At 40.2% G+C, this 16236-nt stretch overlaps 1 protein-coding gene across 2 annotated transcripts in view; it reads right to left on the bottom strand.

The window, feature by feature from the left end:
- Positions 1-557: 557 nt before the first annotated feature.
- The window catches only part of TNKS (tankyrase), a 252832-nt gene continuing 237153 nt past the window's right edge, over positions 558-16236 (bottom strand). For both annotated transcript variants that reach the window (XM_088448391.1, XM_088448392.1), the window contains exons 21-27: positions 13346-13466; positions 11704-11801; positions 9743-9817; positions 8630-8735; positions 7178-7364; positions 5407-5563; positions 558-1151 (exon numbers count right to left, since the gene is read on the bottom strand). In XM_088448391.1, the coding sequence (XP_088304517.1) occupies positions 1065-1151; positions 5407-5563; positions 7178-7364; positions 8630-8735; positions 9743-9817; positions 11704-11801; positions 13346-13466 (831 nt within the window). In that variant the 3' untranslated portion in view covers positions 558-1064. The remainder of the gene's footprint in view (positions 1152-5406; positions 5564-7177; positions 7365-8629; positions 8736-9742; positions 9818-11703; positions 11802-13345; positions 13467-16236) is intronic.

Below are 16236 nucleotides of genomic sequence, written 5' to 3'. Positions count from 1 at the left end.
CACTTGAAATAATAAAAGTAATATTGGATAGGTTGCTGTGAGCTACAACTGATGTATGGTGAGCATGGTATTAAATAAGCCTTCATGTCTGCATAATCACTATTTATCCTAGAACAGTGTTGGCTAACCTTGACACTCCAGCTGTTATGGAACTACATAACCCAGCATGCACTGCTACAGTTTTGCTATTAGGGCATGCTAAAACGGTGGCAGGGCATGCTGGGATATATAGTTCAACAACAGCTGGAGTGTCAAGGTTAGCCAACACTGTCCTAGAAGAATACATAGTGCTGCTGTTTATGCTAGCATGCCCCTTATTTTGCAAAAACCAAAGCACATTCAGCTAAAAGGCCATTAACAGAGATTTTGTGTTTTACTGCTCTCCTTGTTCTTCCTTCATCTATAAACAATACATTTATTCATAAAAGTGCAAAAAGAAAAGAAAACCGAAACATTTATCAAAATGTTCTGACTTGTTTCATGGTATGTAAATATTGCATTGTTTATGAACTTATCTTTGTGCAAAGGAAAGGAGAAAAAAAAAAAACATTTTACGATTGCAGGCTCACTTTAGTATATTTATACACAAATATAAAAACAAATAAATAGCGGATTACGCTGTGTCCCCTTATTCAAGGAACGTAAGCTGAAAGAATATTAAAACGGTCACATAAACGTTACACATACATGTACCATCCAAATCAGCCACCTTGGAATTGCTGATGTGGCAAATACATTTGTAGTGTTGCTAAAACCTCCGACAGATTTTTTGCAAAAATGTAATTTTTTTGTTTCCGTCTTTGATGACCTACTGAAAATGAGCCTGAGAAACATTATTAAAAAGGCAACCCCTTGTAAACATCTCCTTTAGAGGAACAGAAGCAAGTGGGAGTGTATCCACTCAGAATAGAACCTTCAATGTAACACTTAAACAAAAAAAATACAGCTTATTTCCAGGCTTTCAGGATTTGCTTCTCATGGGAAAGTCCTCCCAGCCAGTCAGGTTATCTGGACTGTAACCGCTCAGTTCTAGTTGTTGATGTCATAGAGTCCAATGCAAATTACTAGGTCTTTTGCTCTGCTGTTGTGGCAGCTTGTAAGGGAGCTTCTGGCTTCATAATCTGGTATGTAATGAGATATTCTGGGTAAGCCTGAAATGAAACACAATGTTGTTACTACATCACAACTAACAATGCTCACACTTCACTGTAATTCACTGTTTAGTAGAGATGTACAGACACTGTTCGGGTTTTCCCGTCAAATTCTGATCTTTCCCAGATCTCAGAAATAGGCAAAACATCATCTTTCATGGGCAAACATTATCGTCTATAGACAAAAGCCACTACCTCTTTCTGAGTTTCCAAATTTGGTGGGAAAATCCAAACCAGTACATCTCTACTTTTTGTCTATATTAGCCTCACTTAAGACCTAGTAACTCATATTTACATACTGATTTATAAATTAAATCATAAATGTCTACTTTCAAATGTGGCAATTCAATTGTTTTTTGGGTGCCAAAAACCAAATCAATTGTTGCTTCGTTTGGGCACCCATGCCATGTGCGCGGGCGCCTAAAAGCACAGGGTTTAGCTGCATTTGGCAACTAACCCCGTCAAAGTCCTGCTTTGGGCACCTAAACTACCTTTTGACACTTGCAGTATCCTGTCACTGAGGCAGGCGGGCAGCAGAAAGTGTGTCACAGGAGGTAACCAGACTTGTTTCTGTTGTAGTGACTGAAAAGCTGCGTGTGCATGTGTATTAATGCATGTGTGTGCGTCATGCATATGTTATTATGTCCATGTATGTCATGCAAATGTTACTATTGTGTGTGTGTCCTCCATACATTGGGGTAGTTATAACGGGTGCAGGGCACCGGCCCCTGAGTCCAGGGGGGCACCCATAGACGAAAATTACTTGTCTGTGCACTTTATTTGTGGAAACAGGGTATCTGTGTACCATATTAACACCAATCAGGATCAAAACCAAAGGATCTTGGGATAGACCTGGTTGAACATTGTAATCAGTGCGAATACTGTGCATGAATCTTCTGCAGTGCAATCATACATCCACCTAAAATATCTAATTGTGATAATGATCTGAATTGATAGAGTATTCTTATCACACTAATAATAATTGATGTCAGAACATATTCCATTTGGATAAATTCTATGTATCTACCCCGATCATCTATAGATATCGGGAGTGAACCTATCTTGTTAGAGCAATACTTAATACTGTGATTACTATTTCGAGTTGAAACATGATATTGTATGAATAAGCTCTTTTTTACTGCCAATATATTTTCGCCTACACACAATTTTTTATATTATGTATGTAAGTATGTATGTATAAGTAATAATAAATTTCACTTTGGAATAGCTAGAGATCCTGTGGCGGCAGGCTACACGTGCGGACCCCCACGGGGACCCACTAAGGCTACACCGAGACGACATATGCTACAATTCCCATATGTCTAACAAAGAAAAGGAAAATTCGATGTGATCTATGTTTGTTAGATATATATTTTAAAATAACATGATTAAAAGTTATATTTTACAATAAATAATATAAACATTGAGAGTGTCCTAGAAAAAGAGTCTACTCTCTCTCTCCTTTATACATTTAATATTTCACTCTAGGGAGCACCATCAACCTGAGTTACTAAGTCAAAACACACAGTGTAGACTTGTATGAATAATGATTAATTTATACGGATGCGGTTTAGACTGTCGCCGCTTCCTATGTACTGTCCGGTGAACTAAGCGGCTATCGCCTATCCCCCATCCCCATGGTTTATGTTTTTTGTTTTCATTTCCCTTGTTTTTTATCATATGTGTGTCTATATGTGTATATTACATGTATGTGTATATATGTGTATATGTTTATATGCATATATGTGTACAGGTTGAGTCCCCCATATCCGAAATGCTCGGGACCAGGAGCATTTCGGATTTTGGATTATTCTGGTTTTCGGAATACCTGGGGGGGGGGCCCGGCGGGTGGGTCCAGAAGGTGTTGCGCAGGTGTTGCGGTGGTCCGGTGTGTGCTACAGATGTCCTGCGGGGCTGTCGCGCGGGTGTTGCGGTGGTCCAGCGAGTGCTACAGGTGTCCGGCGGGTTTCGTGAGGGGTCCGGTGACTGAGGCTGAAGGGTCCGGCAGGTAAGGTGGAAGGGTCCGGCAGGTAAGGTGGAAGGGTCCGGCAGGTAAGGTGGAAGGGTCCGGCAGGTAAGGTGGAAGGGTCCGGCAGGTGATGCGGGGGGTGGCATGGCGTGTGGACCACGCTCAGGCCGCTAGTCATTGGCCGCTGATACTAGTGACGTCACATATGCACCGAAATATTCTGGTTTTTGGAATAACGGATATGGGAGACTCAACCTGTATATGGTTTTCAAAATGTGTCTTTCTATCCAATATTTATGGTTATTTTATTTTTATTATTATTATTTATTTTCATTATGGTTCCTAAACCAGCTATATATTACTGTTACTATGGAGATGTACTCATCTATGTATGTGTATTGATGTACTTATTAGTGGTAATGTGATATTATACAACTATTCGATTATTTTTTATTGTTGGCAATAGCTTTATTATTGGTAGCACAATTTATATGATCATTAATGATATTATTATGTCATTATTCTGATATCTTATTTAGATTTGTTTGTTATTCTCATAAATATTACCCTGGTCGGTTAAGTCATAATTATGCTGGGACATCAGACCAATAACTATAATAATATATATTACCATTTATTAAAAATTATTTTATTACTTTTTATTATAATATATTTTTTCTTAAACATTGTATTAATATTGTTCTATTTATATTAATTATTGGTGTATTAGTACTGTTTATCAGTTGGTTTGTGTTCTAATGGATAAGCTGTATCTAAGCTTTCTATAACAGATAGTGATTGCAGTGTGATGGAATTAATTACAAACCTGCTGAATAAAATTCTTAATGAATCACTATGGGTTAAAGTTAACCAAATTGAACTAATTGACCAACCAATCAACCTTATCCTAGGGTTATTTATACCAAATAATGGACATTGGGGAACACTTTGGCTTGAAAAAGGCTACAGTAGTAGCCGAAACGCGTTGCCGTTCCCTCACAGGAGCCTGGAGATCCCACTCACATTCAGTGCCTATTTGTACCTTTTTCTACAAAGAGCCGGCGGCTGTTGCCCTGATCTACCTCCGGTCTATCGGGACCTACACTACCTAAAGGAGCCGAGATTGAACCTGTTACTCTGAGCCGGAGGGACGCTCATCTCCTATTTACTGCTTGTGCCGCTAATACATCAAGACGGCTATCACCTGGCTGAACTCAGAGCCGGAGGGACGTTCACCTTCCCATCTATTGATTGTACCGCTACCGCATTGAGACGGCTATCACATGGCGCATCGTATACAGGTGAACACCATCGTTTACAGTCTCCACCTTGCAGTGCCCCGGCCACTGACCAGCCTACTTGAGGTTTGTCTGCCTATTCCGGAGAAGGCTGACAGTCGGCATCTTACATCGCTGTTGACTATGACTTGGCTTACTATATGCTAGTAACTCTCATCACCTACGGCTCTAGCCACACAGTCTTCCGGCTATTGATCAGCTTGCAGGGACACAGTTGCACGCTCCGGAGAGGGCTGACTGCCGACATCTCAATTACAAGTGAGTTCCATATAAGCTGCCAATTTCTTTGCAGCTTTAAGCTACTGATAAGGTACATTTAGGAGAGGGGATGTCAGTTTCCTTTCTGATTTGCCCCTTGTACTGAGTTTTATATACAAGACTTTTTACAGAGAGTCGGTTATACCATCACCTATCCACATTGCATCTATATGAGACTCTTACTCTATAGTTTTATCAAGGATCTCCAGGGTCATTAGTACTCCCTTTTTTCTACTCAATACAAGTCCATTCTAGATTGTTCATCATTTTTTATTTAATTGCGTTTAATGTTTATATTGCTTTTAATTTTTTGAGAGTCTGATCAACTCTATTGTATGTACCTATGTTTATGTTTTATTATCCATTTATATGAGTATGGCTATTTAGCCTTATATTATTAAATAGTTTTTTACACTATCGATGTGTTGATTACTGATGTCCCAGCATAGACTTTAGAGCGCAGTTCTTCTTTTGCTATATTTACTCTAATAAGGTTGACATAACCTTATCTGACTGCTGAACTATTGTCTGATTCCTCCACTATATTGGCGCTGGGTTTTTTCCTTTTTGTATGAATATATGTTGGTCTTTGTAGTATTAGGTATGGAAGGTACACAAATCAATAGTTTCTGTAGAGATACCCCTTCCCCCCCCCTTTTTTCCATGGTTCTATTTTATGTATTGAATGGACACTTCAAAGTGACAAAGTCAAACTACTTATTGTATATACCTGTTCTCCTCTGTAGATGACATACTCTGCATATGCCAGCCCATTTACACTTGGTCTGCCAATGACCGAGTGATGCCCTGGAGGAGCGTGTGCCATCTTCATAGTGCTGAATTGTAAGAAGGATTTGCCAAGTGTCACTCTACAGAACAGCATTTGTCTGATGAGAAGGAAAAATAAACCGAATCACACAGAATAAATATGGATCAATTTGGTTATAGAGTATGCACATTGCTTGCACAGTAGTGTATTTGGTGGCACTATATAAATAAATCATAAATGTAATATATATATATATATATACATATATATACATATATATATATATACATACATACATATATATACATACACACACACACACACATATATACACACACACATATATATATAAAAACAACAATACATTTAAAATAATGATGGAGATGTATCAAGCCTTTGAGAAAGATAACGTGGAGAGATAAAGTACCAACAAATCAGCTCCTGACTGTCATTTTACAGGCTGCGTTTGAAATATGACAGTTAGGAGCTCATTGGTTGGTACTTTATCTACTCTATTTCTCTCAAAGGCTTGATACATCTGCCCCAATGTTCTTTAGGATAGGACATCCATTTTTATTTCAGATTTATTTTTTTGGAGACTTTTTGTTTTAAAATTACATCATAAACTAGAAATAACGGATTCAAAACTGCAAGATGTCTAAGTCATACAAGCTTTAATTTTCCCAGGACACTTATGATGGCTGCATATTATTTTTAATGCCAAACTAAAGACTCAGCAAGGTCACATATAAATCACAAGCAGAGTCTCCCAGCAACTCATTTCCTCCAAATGACAACATTTGATGGCATTGTGAGGAAAGTGCAATAAATCTAGCTCCTGACATTTAAAACCTTGCTCTGTCAGCACAGTGAGAAAATAAGTGTGGTACAAAGTATGATTTGCTAAACACAGTTGCCCAGAACCTTGAACATCAATATATCACATTGCTTCCTATAAAAGAAGTTACAGTGATCACACCCTCAAACCTCTTTAAAGGGACACTAGCACTTTTTTCTCGCTCCATGCTTTTGAATATAAGATCGTGTCCAGTAATCAGGAGGCTTTTTTGTGCTAGGTTAGTTTATTCTTCGATCTTTGGGCCTGATTCAGAGCCGAACGCTCTGACCAGAGCGCTCGCTATGAATCAGGGCCCTCCTCCATGAAAATGAAGCGGCCTCCTGGCTGCTCGCATAGCTGTGGGTGACCACCCACAGCATATGCGATAGTCCATGATGATGGTCGCGATGGTCTTGACCATCGCGACCATCTGGCTTGCGACTAGACCCTGCGGTAGGGTCTCGCTGCCAAAAGCCCTGGAGTGATTTTGGCTCTATCAGAGCCAAAATCACTCCCACTGACATCACTAGTGATGTCAGTGGGGCCGGCTTCAGACGGTAGGCGTTCCCATGGGAATGCCTCCGTCTGGCAGGCACGCCCACCAAAGGGGTGTGCTGTCAATCAACATCGACAGCACGCCCCCTTTGGTGCGAGACCAAGAGCGATGGAGAGCCCGTCGCTCGCCGGGTCTCGCGCATGCGCACGACGGAGCTCCCTCCGTCGTGCGCATGCGCAGTGGGGGAACAACGACCCGCTTGCGAGCTTCGCGGGTCTGAATGACCCCCTTTGTTGCTAAGAGGTGACTTCTCAACACAAATTAGGCAATTCTACTAATATTTGCTACTGGACAGAAAACTATTTACATCAGAGTGAAGCATGCTTGAGGTAACAAACCTGTGGCAAATATAACATGAACGGTCTTTGTGTGTTGGGCAGCCGGTTCCTCCACCTATGCCATAAACATACTGGTTGCTTTTTGAGGAGTTTTCTGCAAAATATATGCCAGCCCCAAACATGCCACCAATGTATGCATGTCGCTCATCAAAGCCTTTATGAATGATTGCATTGATGAAGGGAGAGCCTGTATGGAAGGTGGCAAAAAATCTGTTTAAATAAATATGCAAATAACAATAAAACCCAAAATTTCGGATCTAAACCCATAATAACTAAAAAAAACCTTTCACGTTACATATTTTCTAGCCGTGGACAACACACAGAACTTGCAAACCATGTATGAATATATTGCGGCTACTGCACTTACTGGTGGAAAAAGAGGTATTACAATCTAGTGCAATATATCTAAAGGCCTGCATAACGGGAGAACCAAGGCCACAATAGGAATCACAGAGACCAACTAAACGCAACTCGGAAAGGTAATCTTTTGCCGAAAACTAAAGCAGTGCTGGAACACTATAAAAAGTAACTAGACTTGGTTATCTGTCCCCTTTATTTGCAGTGAATAGAGATGGGATCTTTTTAAAATGTATTAATATATGTTTGTGCTTATTTTGCTAATACAAAGCAACAGGAAACATAATTTGCATATCATTTTACTGTGGATTACAAATATTCTATTTAGAAAAAAAAAACAACTGTATGGAGGTCCCTTTAAACTAATCACAGTAATAGTGACAACCTCCTGCCAGTACAAGTGGCAGATTGTAAGAGGTTTAGAACACTTTAAGAAGCATTTAGCATACAAATATGATTTTACTGCCTTATTAGCTTCTTGAATATATTTATATCATATGAGGATTACAGCATATTATATATGTATAGGATTCATGTGCATGGGACTATTATTTTGCTACAATAATTTTTGTAGGGAAGAAGTGACAGCCAACCTAACCTACAATGCACATAGGTCTATGTACTAGAGGGAGAAAAGTGGAATTTGAAGATCAAGCCAGGGATTTCAGTTCCACTGCACATATATGTGTATGTGGTCACGCATCTGGGATACATACATGACTGCCTGGCCTTTAAGACCCCTCTTACTGCTGCTAGCCAGCATCACCAGGAAGCTGCCCCGGTGACATTTATTAGTAGATTGCAGCAATACAAGATTTTCTATAGCTGCAATACAAAGTCTTTGTTATCACTATATATTGATAAATATACTCAATAGTCTAAATTTTATTTAACTTGCCCACATATACTTTCTGTATTGTATAATCTTATAACTGCTGAATATTAGCAATTAGGCATGTGAGATTCTCAAGTAATTTCCACTAACAAAGTGTTCTGCATCACAGTAATTCACAGCACTTCATGCAGCAGTTTCCAGACGGAAAAGAAAAAGCGCATAACAGTATACATAGCAATGCTAAAAAGAGAGCATTATACCGTGGAACAACATCCGCTCATTGTGGTGGTTATGATTTTCTTCAGATACTTCTTTTTGGCGGTGACAAAACCGCTCTCTGAGTTTTTTGTTGACTACCTTCTGAATCTGTATTGACAGCATGCAAAAGAAAGGAAATAACCAATAACAAATATAAAAAAGTAAGAAAAGACACAAAAAAGCACTGCAAAGAAAATACAAGCTTCCTTTCATAATCAAAGGATGATGCTGAAATTGTTAAAAATGGATTTAATCAGCTTTTTTTGATACAATAATTACATAAATGGGCAGATTCAAATACTGTGTATTGTGTGGCATGGTCCCTGCTCCTTGGTAAAGTCCTTTATCCTTTTGAATGAGTATCGTGACCACGCCAAGACAGTAGTTAATGCTGATCTCTACTCGTACCTCCAGTTTAAAATACAGAGTCCAGCCAAGTGCCCAGTCTAAAGTAAAGAGCCATATCAAGAGGCTAATTTAAAATGCCAATCGGGTGGCAAGTATAGTTAGCTATATACCGACACCAGGCTCTCTTACTTTCAGCTCCGTCCCTCCCCTGGGTTGCACTCACAGAGCTAACAGCTTATTGGCTGATATCACTATTTCTGGTCATGCAACATTCTGAAAACAAAATTCATTGTAAAATAGGAACCCAAGCAACACTCTGCCAATAACAGTACAATTGATGAGGTGCCTACTGGGTGGAAGGATTGGTTGATAACCAGTTTTATTTATTATTAGCCCTCTGAAGTTCATGATCATTTCCCTAAATTACAACCCTGCCGATTAGATTACTCCTTTGTCTCTCCTACTTTAAGCCCCATCCCCAATCTTCGTCTCCCTTACAAATTGAAAATATACAATAAAAATTGGATTTCAAATGTGTTATTTCCAGCAGATACCAATCTATCATAATTTTATTTTGCACAGGGCTATTGAATTTGGGATAATTAATTTTTTTTTTTTTTACAGAATAAAATTTTGCAGAAATGTATTTGTAAATGCTTAAAACCATTTTCAATTGGTACAATCTGTATGTAAAAGTAACCTATCCCACTGTAACTTGTGACATGACTTGTAAATGGTGTTGTAGAGGAGAACCTCTGCATACTTACCCTTATGACATTATACCGGTTGAAGACTCCGCCAGCATTGCCTCCATCCCTGTGCTCACGGATTGAATTTTGCATCTTTAAAGTGATTAGAAAAAAAAAGGGATTCCAGATTGTTTGCAAGGGAATAAAAAAAAAAACAATACATGAATCCTTATACTATCTGCAAGAAAAGTGTCTCTTCCTACAATTGGCAAGTCAGGGAGGGATAAAATCACCACCTCACACTTAATAGATTTATTTTAATTAGAACTACCCACACTCAATTGCAACAATGTTCCTGAACCAACTTTAATTACTGCAAACATCTCCAGTCCTGTAAAAACTTCCCCATCTCCTCCCTTTTACTTCCCTCTTAACATTTCTTATACAAAACATCTGTAGTGTATGTGGAGAACTACCAGTCAAATCTACTGTTCCCAATGTTTCTTGCACATATTTGGATGTTTCCTAAATAAACTTTAGCATGTGAGTTTATCTGTCACTGTTTTGCATTTTCTTTTTTTGTTTCCTTATTTTAAGTAATAAAAACAAAACAAAATGAAACTTTATTATATTAATCTATTGTTTATAAACCATACCCTTGTCCTGCATTGCTTTGTACTGTAAGTCATTGTTTTCTTGTATTGCTCATAAGGCGCTGCGGAACCCTTGTGGAACCATACAGATAAAGGATAATAATAATAATAATAATAATAGTTGTTGTTAGACTCACAAGTCTAGTCCATCATATTCCTCCGTGCTGCCTTTTGGTTATTGGTAGTACATATGCCACTCACCAATCATATAGAATCATACAGTACCAGTCAGTCATTATTGGTGATCATTTGGTTATTGGCTCTGCAAGCTCTACACTTGGTTAATACTTTTTATTAACATTTACTTACATAGCATGAGCACATTTCCGTTGTAATTTACAATTGGAATGAATAGGACTTATCAACTTTTACATAAAATGCTTGAGTAACACATGTATTTATGTCTACAGTATAGTAGTGAGTACCTTTTCCCCTTTAGTATAGGAGACCCTTTTGAACCAATTTTCTCTCTGTACCTAACTGTAATGATCTGTTAGATTACCTGTATAATACTGCCCAGGTGTCACACTAGGACACACTATAGGACCTTCTTATCGCATTCACCTCATTATATATGAATGACCACTCGCTGTCTGAGAATAAGTCTTTAGTACTTTGTTCTCCTCTTACACAGAGATTTAAATCTCTGGGACAACAAATCTAGACAAATAATGGATCTATGTCAATGAATTACAAGAGTTTAAAAGTGAGCCTATTACTTGTAGATGCTCTTAGCAGAATAAGTATTGGGGCCAGGATCAATTTCATGCACTTCCATACTTACACCAAGCATGTCGTTTGAATCATTAAGATGATCAGACATTTCATTTTCATGCTGGTGAACAGCAGGACGACGCTTCTACAGTACTGCATGGTAATATATGTGTCATCACTAACTCAGCTCTATTTTTAGAATAGATTTCTGCAGAAATGTGGTTTTGAAAATTCAAGCAAGCTGTATGGATCCGGCAGAAATGAGGACCTATCTGCAGCTCGGGATAAGTGTTAGCTGGTGATCATGAATATTGATTAAACTGTATAATTGTGTACAACAAAACAGTAAGAGGGGACATACCAGCTCTACTTCAAATAGGACCAGCACCCAGCTAATTTGGATGAACTTGCCAGGGTCACTGACAATCTACCATGGCAAATTATTCAAGATAAAAAGAAAAAAGCTTAAACAAAGAGAATGGGCCACGATGTCAACATGTACCAAAATGATCACACAACTGACCAAGGTACTGTGTACAAGAATTAATATGCTGGACATAATAATGATATCTGCATAGACAATGAGCAAGATTAGGAGACTGAAATGTAGACTTTACCTTGAACATATTTATTACTGTGTCACTAAACAAGGTCAGAATATCAGTATATTACCTCTTCCTCCACTGACTGGTATTCTTTATCATCTGAAGCGAGATCCAGCAGAACGGTGCCTTGGCTAACACAGTGGAAAGTCAGGTAAGGATTTGTTCCTGAAAAGAAATAAAAGCAGCAAAGTAAATATTAGAGCTGGGCAAGCAAAAAAGAGTCAGTGATTACACATTTCTGCAGGGAAGTGAACCACAGCCGTGCAATTACTGCAGCTACTTGTGCAGCACAGGGCTGGTAAGTTACTGAAGACTTAGTGAAATGTTATTCTGTGGTAAGAAACAATGGAAGATCAAGTGGTGATGAGAAGAGGTCTGGTTCATCTTTACGTCACAAAGAAGGTTGCAAGACAAAAAGTTATGTATTATTATTTAAGATTATTATTGTACCTTAATACACTAAAGTACACACATTTCTTTATCAAGATACCCTAACCTTACAACATTATTTTGTGTAGTACAGTATGTTGGCCATAAACATTAAAGCATCATGTACCATTTTAGGTTTAAGCAAACCTTACAGGTAGTTGTAGATGTGTCCTATCTGAGGGTTTTTTTTTTTTACTTTGGAAGACTCGGATCTGACCATACTCCCAATTATATCAAGTGATCATAAGCCCAGTGATGTAAGGTCAGACATCTGCCACTAGCCCATGTACCCAAGCAGTTGTACTGTGAGTGTTTAAGAGGTAGGCTATAGGAGGTTACAAAGGGATGATGGGTGAGACATGAAAACAATGGCAGCTTAGTAAATGGTTTGGTAAATGATAAGCAGTGACGCATTAGTTTAGAAATATCTCCAGTTTGTTTTTTGTTTTTTAAAACGCTTACAAATATACTTAGTTGATTATAATGTCAATTAATAAAATGCCCAATATTGGTTTGACAATTGTAAATGTAAAACATAATTGACCCTTGAGAAGGGAAGCTTCCCTTCATCATAAGTGGTATACGTTTAGCAGAGATGGAAAAATGGCACTGTACAAGAGCAAAACATTTCTATTATGCTTTAGCTATACCTAGGATAAACATTTGCTTATTTTTAAGGGGAGACTTTTGTCAGAACTCTTATAAAGCCAATGATTGGTATGTGATGTGGCAGAGGGTATCTGCCCTAGACAGAGGACTCAATATGAGGCCCCATCCCATCCTAGGGATGGGATGGGATGTAAGTGCAGAGACGGTGTAATGGTTAGCGTTACTGCCTCACAACACTGAGGTCATGGGTTCGATTCTCACCACGAGAAGTTTGTATATTCTCCCTGTGCTTGCAAGGGTTTCCCTCGGGTACTCCGGTTTCCTCCCACACTCCAAAATTATACTGGTAGGTTAAATGGCTCCCCACAAAATTGACCATTGTGTGTATGTTTGTGAGCATGTGGTAGGGAATATAGATTGTAAGCTCCACTGGGGCAGGGACAGATGTGAATGGTAAGTGCTGTGGAATATGTGCGCGCTATATAAATAACTGTTAATAAATAATATACAATCTGTTACAGGGTTTAAAATACATGTGAAAAATAAAGCGCACCCTTCTTTCAATTCAGTGTTTGTATATAGGAAAATATATTTAATAATCAAAAACATAGGTGAATAATAGCTGTAGTAGAACAGATACAGTAAGTAGGTCACATTTTTGTAATATTTACCTTGCTGACCTCCGAGAAGTCTCTCAACACCTTTGATCAACTTGTGCCGGTGGCCATAGGCATTAATTCCAATCTCCTTTAGCTCTTCGTGACCCATGTCTGCCAGCACATCTAAAGTGATCTGAAAAGTGACAGGAAAACACATTACTGTCAGCAGCGTTTTATGCTATTACTTCTCAAGAACATATTCCTAGCTTCTTTGATTTGTAGACGATGATGAAGGGAAGAATGATGATGGCTTGAAGGATTTTTACATCACTAGCTGCTAATTGCTTCTGAAAATAGCTTTAATCGCAGCACTTTTGATTAATGTATTATACATTAATTTACACTTCTTAAGCACAATTGTCTATTTATTGAGAAGGCATATTTTGCTGGTATTAGGTGACACAAGAAATACATTACCTTGAAATGAAATATGGATGTTACTAAGTCGTAATGAAACTATACTGTAAACTGAAGGCGTAATTAAAAATAAAACTGAGAAAAATCTTGATCACTGAATCGCCATGGCGACTTACAACTGCATCCTATCAAGTGCAACTTGTCTCCCTTCTATACCTCCTAATTTGCATTGGCAATGACCGCTAATGCACTTGAAGGGAACATTATGCTACATTGTTGGAAATTAAAAGTCACAGTGTTTTGATCATCTGTGCTGCTGTAGCCAGTCCCCATCCTGTATTTGGACACCTAGGCGATTCAGGATCCCCTGCCCTACACAACACTGCCTGCAATAACAGAAGTCTATCTTAAACTGTATGCCTGTAGAGCTGTAATTGCCGAGAACCTCTAAGGGTTACCATAGAATGGGACAAGGGTAGGGGACACAGGCTGGCAATGGCTAGTGATAAGGAGAGAGGACACAGGCTGGCAATGGCTAGTGATAAGGAGAGGGGACACAGGCTGGCAATGGCTAGTGATAAGGAGAGAGGACACAGGCTGGCAATGGCTAGTGATAAGGAGAGGGGACACAGGCTGGCAATGGCTAGTGATAAGGAGAGAGGACACAGGCTGGCAATGGCTAGTGATAAGGAGAGAGGACACAGGCTGGCAATGGCTAGTGATAAGGAGAGAGGACACAGGCTGGCAATGGCTAGTGATAAGGAGAGAGGACACAGGTTTCCAATGGCTAGTGATAAGGAGAGAGGACACAGGCTTCCAATGGCTAGTGATAAGGAGAGAGGACACAGGCTTCCAATGGCTAGTGATAAGGAGAGAGGACACAGGCTTCCAATGGCTAGTGATAAGGAGAGAGGACACAGGCTGGCAATGGCTAGTGATAAGGAGAGGGGACACAGGCTGGCAATGGCTAGTGATAAGGAGAGGGGACAAAGGCTGGCAATGGCTAGTGATAAGGAGAGAGGACACAGGCTTCCAATGGCTAGTGATAAGGAGAGAGGACACAGGCTGGCAATGGCTAGTGATAAGGAGAGAGGACACGGGCTGGCAATGGCTAGTGATAAGGAGAGAAGACACAGGCTTCCAATGGCTAGTGATAAGGAGAGAGGACACAGGCTTCCAATGGCTAGTGATAAGGAGAGAGGACACAGGCTTCCAATGGCTAGTGATAAGGAGAGAGGACACAGGCTGGCAATGGCTAGTGATAAGGAGAGAGGACACGGGCTGGCAATGGCTAGTGATAAGGAGAGAGGACACAGGCTTCCAATGGCTAGTGATAAGGAGAGAGGACACAGGCTGGCAATGGCTAGTGATAAGGAGAGAAGCCACAGGCTTCCAATGGCTAGTGATAAGGAGAGAGGACACAGGTTTCCAATGGCTAGTGATAAGGAGAGAGGACACAGGCTTCCAATGGCTAGTGATAAGGAGAGAGGACACAGGCTTCCAATGGCTAGTGATAAGGAGAGAGGACACAGGCTGGCAATGGCTAGTGATAAGGAGAGAGGACACGGGCTGGCAATGGCTAGTGATAAGGAGAGAGGACACAGGCTTCCAATGGCTAGTGATAAGGAGAGAGGACACAGGCTGGCAATGGCTAGTGATAAGGAGAGAGGACACGGGCTGGCAATGGCTAGTGATAAGGAGAGAGGACACGGGCTGGCAATGGCTAGTGATAAGGAGAGAGGACACAGGCTGGCAATGGCTAGTGATAAGGAGAGGGGACACAGGCTGGCAATGGCTAGTGATAAGGAGAGGGGACAAAGGCTGGCAATGGCTAGTGATAAGGAGAGAGGACACAGGCTGGCAATGGCTAGTGATAAGGAGAGAAGACACAGGCTTCCAATGGCTAGTGATAAGGAGAGAGGACACAGGCTTCCAATGGCTAGTGATAAGGAGAGAGGACACAGGCTTCCAATGGCTAGTGATAAGGAGAAAGGACACAGGCTTCCAATGGCTAGTGATAAGGAGAGAGGACACAGGTTTCCAATGGCTAGTGATAAGGAGAGAGGACACAGGCTTCCAATGGCTAGTGATAAGGAGAGAGGACACAGGCTGGCAATGGCTAGTGATAAGGAGAGGGGACACAGGCTGGCAATGGCTAGTGATAAGGAGAGGGGACAAAGGCTGGCAATGGCTAGTGATAAGGAGAGAGGACACAGGCTGGCAATGGCTAGTGATAAGGAGAGAAGACACAGGCTGGCAATGGCTAGTGATAAGGAGAGAGGACACAGGTTTCCAATGGCTAGTGATAAGGAGAGAGGACACAGGCTTCCAATGGCTAGTGATAAGGAGAGAGGACACAGGCTTCCAATGGCTAGTGATAAGGAGAGGGGACACAGGCTGGCAATGGCTAGTGATAAGGAGAGAGGACACAGGCTGGCAATGACTAGTGATAAGGAGAGAGGACACAGGCTCCAATGGCTAGTGATAAGGAGAGAGGACACAGGCTGGCAATGGTTAGTGATAAGGAGAGAGGACACAGGCTGGCA

The sequence above is a fragment of the Taudactylus pleione genome, unplaced genomic scaffold (genome assembly GCF_031769625.1).
Source record: "Taudactylus pleione unplaced genomic scaffold, aTauple2 ptg000454l, whole genome shotgun sequence".
NCBI classification, from domain to species: Eukaryota; Metazoa; Chordata; class Amphibia; order Anura; family Myobatrachidae; genus Taudactylus; species Taudactylus pleione.
This window is presented reverse-complemented; position numbering and strand designations above follow the sequence as displayed.